This window comes from Penaeus monodon, chromosome 26 (genome assembly GCF_015228065.2).
Source record: "Penaeus monodon isolate SGIC_2016 chromosome 26, NSTDA_Pmon_1, whole genome shotgun sequence".
Taxonomy (NCBI): domain Eukaryota; kingdom Metazoa; phylum Arthropoda; class Malacostraca; order Decapoda; family Penaeidae; genus Penaeus; species Penaeus monodon.
The window spans coordinates 1,331,760-1,335,656 of NC_051411.1; the positions used below are offsets into that span (position 1 = coordinate 1,331,760).

Here is a 3,897-nt window from a genome sequence, read left to right on the forward strand (position 1 = left end):
GTCGCACTAAAGCATGAATAGAAAGTAGAGTAAGAAAAAAGTCGATGTAAATCACTAGTATGTTTTTTTTTCCTATTTCCCCTTTTTCACCTCGCCTCGTGTGTCACTCGGAGCACCAAAGCATGAGTGAACCGCAGCCACGTTAGAGCGAGAAAGAGGAAGCCTTGATGGGGAGGATTTTCTCCATCCTCTCGTCTCTCATCTGGCCTGCCGTTCGTAGCACTAGAGCTTGAGTCAGAAATAGCCACAGTAAAAAGGGGGGGAAGGGCTACTTTGTTTTGTTTTCCTTTCTCGTCTGCCATTTTTTAGCACTGCGAGTGAAAATCAGCCCAAGTGAAATGAGCTGCCCCTCCGCCGCCCCCCATCCGGGCTGCCCTTCGTAGCACTAAACCTTCGTCTCCTGCCTGCCTTCTAGAGCGGTGTCCCCACTGCGACGGCGAGCACGGGGCTGAGTCCTGCACCACCTGCCGCACCTATCACCGCTACTTCCCCCGGCCGTCACGCCCTCGCGCCCACGCCCACGCATACCACACCAACAACCCGCAGGCCGCCCTCAAGGTGCTGCGCCAGCCCGGCCGCCGAGACCTGCGTCCGAGGAAGCGCTACCTGGCCGAGATCGATGGCGCCCTGCATGGTAGGGTTCGCCCCCTCCGCCTGCGCCTCTTGCCTTGCCTCGCTCTCTGGGCGCCGCCCTCCGCCCGCGCCCCTCGCCCTGCCTGATCGCCCGGCGCGGAGGGAGGCCGGTCGCACGAGGGCGCCGCTGCAGGGCTTCAGGAAGGGCTCCCAGGACGGCCAAGAACATGCACAGCTCTGCTTTTGCCTTATTCTGTTGTTTGCTTTACTGCTTCCATTAAAAAAAATCCAGTGCATCTTTATGAGTGATCACACACACACATGTAGTGTGTATGCGTGTGTGTCTAAAGTGTAGTTAATCATTGACAACTTCTCTCCTTTCCTTTCCTTGGTTTTGAAACAATTTTCTTGTGCTAACATAAAAACAAAATCATTTTCATTTTCATTCTCAAGCTAAATCGATTTCTCAACTTCTTCCGCTAATAAATCTCCATTTAGAATTGCGCAAACTGATTTTCTTCCCATCAGCTGATTTTACGGCGGGCGTGAAAATGTTTCTGAAGGGAGACTCGAAGCAAATTCCCGCCGGTCCGTTGCACTGCCTCCCTTGCGATGACTAGATCATGCAAATTTTGTATATATTCGCACTGACCTCCGGCACAAATTTCATATATTTCTTTATTTGGTGCGTTTGATAAAGACATTATTAGATTTCAGGAGTTACGAGTTTTTATTTTATTTGTAAAAACCACTTATTAGTGTTTATCATAATGAGAAACATTATTATTTATAGTTTTATTATTTTTCATTATACCAGAATTAATCAGATTGTTATTGTTTGTGGATTTACATATCATCAACTTGTTATTATGAATTGAATGAATATCATGTACCCTTTTATCGACCGTTTGTTTCAAGATGGAGCGAAGGCTTTCCATCGCCTCCGATCCATTCCTGATCGCCCTGACCCCCCCCCCCCGGCAGGAGAGGCCCACCGGCACCCCCGGCGAGCGCGGTCCCTGTCGCCGCAGCGCCGCCCCACGTCGGCGCCCCCGGACCGCCTCGACCTCGCCTCCAGCAGGTCGCGCAAGGACGACGACGACGACGATCCCTCGGCGGACGAGGACGAGCACGAGTCCAGGTCGCATTCCAGGTCGAATTCCCGGTCGAATTCCCGGTCGCCGTCCCCGCCCGCCAGCCACGCCTCGGCGCCGGCGACCATGACGCGGCGGAGACAGCGCTCCCACAGGTGCGGGCGCCCTGGGCCCTGGGTCCGGCTGGGGAGGAGGGGGACGACTGTGGTAGTGATAAGGATTATATAAATGAGGATATTGATAGTAATAGTAATATGAGTAACAATATCAATGCTGATGATTAACTATATTAACTATATTAAAAAGTATAATGCAATGATAATGCTGATAATGACAGCTCTGACAAAGCCAAAGGGTCGCCAGCGATAGGCCCTTCTTCCTCTGGCGCTGAAAGGTGGCCCTCGCCTGTTAAGGAATCGCTTTCGTCTCCAGAACATTTTGCCGGCTCTTTGCTCTCCATGCACTCACTGCAATTTGCAAATTATATTAACGTTTGAGATTTCTTTATTGAAGAAATACTGGCACTTGTCTTTTGTGCCATTTATGTCTCGGCCGCAGTTCGCTCATTCCCTTTCCCTTCCCGCTCTCCCTCGCGTGGCGGTGGCGTCCTGCTCCTCCTCCTCCTCCTCCTCCTCCTCCCTCTCCTTCTCCTCCACCTCCTCCTCCTCCTCCTCCTCCTCCTCCTCCTCCTCCTCCTCCTCCTCCTCCCCCTCCCCCTCCTCCTCCTCCTCCTCCTCCTCCTCCTCCTCCTCCTCCTCCTCCTCCTCCTCCTCCTCCTCCTCCTCCTCCTCCTCCTCCTCCTCCTCCTCCTTCTTCTTCTTCTTCTTCTTTTCCTCCTTCTCCTTCTTCTCCTTCTTCTTCTTCTTCTTCTTCTTTCTTCTTCTTCTTCTTCTTCTTCTTCTTCTTCTTCTTCTTCTTCTTCTTCTTCTCCTTCTTCTTCCCCTTCTTCTTCTTCTTCTTCTTCTTCCCCTTTTCTTTTTTCTTCTTCTTCTTCTTCTCTTTTTTCTTCTTCCCCCTGCCTCCCCCTGTTTTTCTCTCCCCCTTTCCTCGCTCCTCCTCCTCCTCTTCTTCTTCTTCTTCTCCTTCTTCTTCTTCTTCTCCCTGTCCTCGTCCTCGTCCTCCTCCCCCTACCCCATCCTCCTCGTCCTCCTCCTCCTCCTCCTCCTCGTCCCCCTCGTCCTCGTCCCCTCCTCGTCCTCCCCTCCCCCTCCTCCCCCTCGCCCTCCTCCTCCTCCCCTCCCCCTCCTCCTCTCCTCCTCCCCTCCTCCGTTTCATCCCTTTTTTCTCATTATCCTTTATCTCCCGACAAACAGACGGCCTCTCACCCCGAGCTTCCGGCGGCGCCATGACGACTCCGATGACGAACTCAAAACGATCTCTCTCCCGGGGTAGGACACCGGGGGGCCATGTCCTCAGTTTTACACCTCACACGCACGCCACGTTCTGTCCCCCTTACGCCCAAACACACACGCGCGCGGGGGAAATACAAACCCACCGCGCGCGGAAAAAAACACACACAAAAAAACCACAAACACACACACAAAAAACACACACCACACAACAACCACCCCCCAAACCAACCACAACACACAAGCAACACACCCCCACACACCCACCCAAAATTAACAAAAAGACATTTTTCTGAATCCATTTTCCGGCCTGCAATACATCCCCCTTTTTTTTCCCGGGAAAAAATATCATGGTGAACGTTTGGTCCATCCCCGGTATTGCATACAATTCAATGGTAAAAATGATAATAATAATACATATAAAGTTACTGGAAATTCGGCTTCATCATATTTAAGTGTAATGCTGGGATAAATACCTCTCTCTCTCTCTCCCTCTCTCTTCTTCTCTCTTCCCCCTCTCCCTCCTTCCCCTCTCCTCTCCCCCTTCTCCCCTCTCTCCCTCCTTCTCCTCTCCCCTCTCTCTCTCTCCGCTTTCCTCCCTCCGCTTTCTCGCCCCTCTCTCTTGCTCGCCTCCCTCCCTCCCTCCCCTTCCCCCCCCTCCCCCCTCCCTCCCTCCCTCCCCCCCCCCCCCCCTCCCTCCCTCCCTCCCCCTCCCTCCCTCCCCCCCCTCCCTCCCTCCCCCCCCCTCCCTTTTTCCCCCCCTGTCTTCTTCGGGCTGTCTGTCTGTCTGTCTATCGTCTTCTATCTATCTATCTATCTATTTATCTACTATCTATTTATTCTCCTCCCCTCTCTCTTCTCTTCTCCCTCCCCCCTTTTCC

General features: G+C 52.8%; 1 protein-coding gene across 1 annotated transcript in view; it reads left to right on the forward strand.

The window, feature by feature from the left end:
* The window catches only part of LOC119589802, a gene marked incomplete in the record, with an annotated part of 9,259 nt that overhangs the window by 2,673 nt on the left and 2,689 nt on the right, over nt 1-3,897 (forward strand). The window contains 3 exon segments of the mRNA XM_037938367.1: nt 416-634; nt 1,558-1,822; nt 2,981-3,035. Of these exon segments, the coding sequence (XP_037794295.1) occupies nt 416-634; nt 1,558-1,822; nt 2,981-3,035 (539 nt within the window).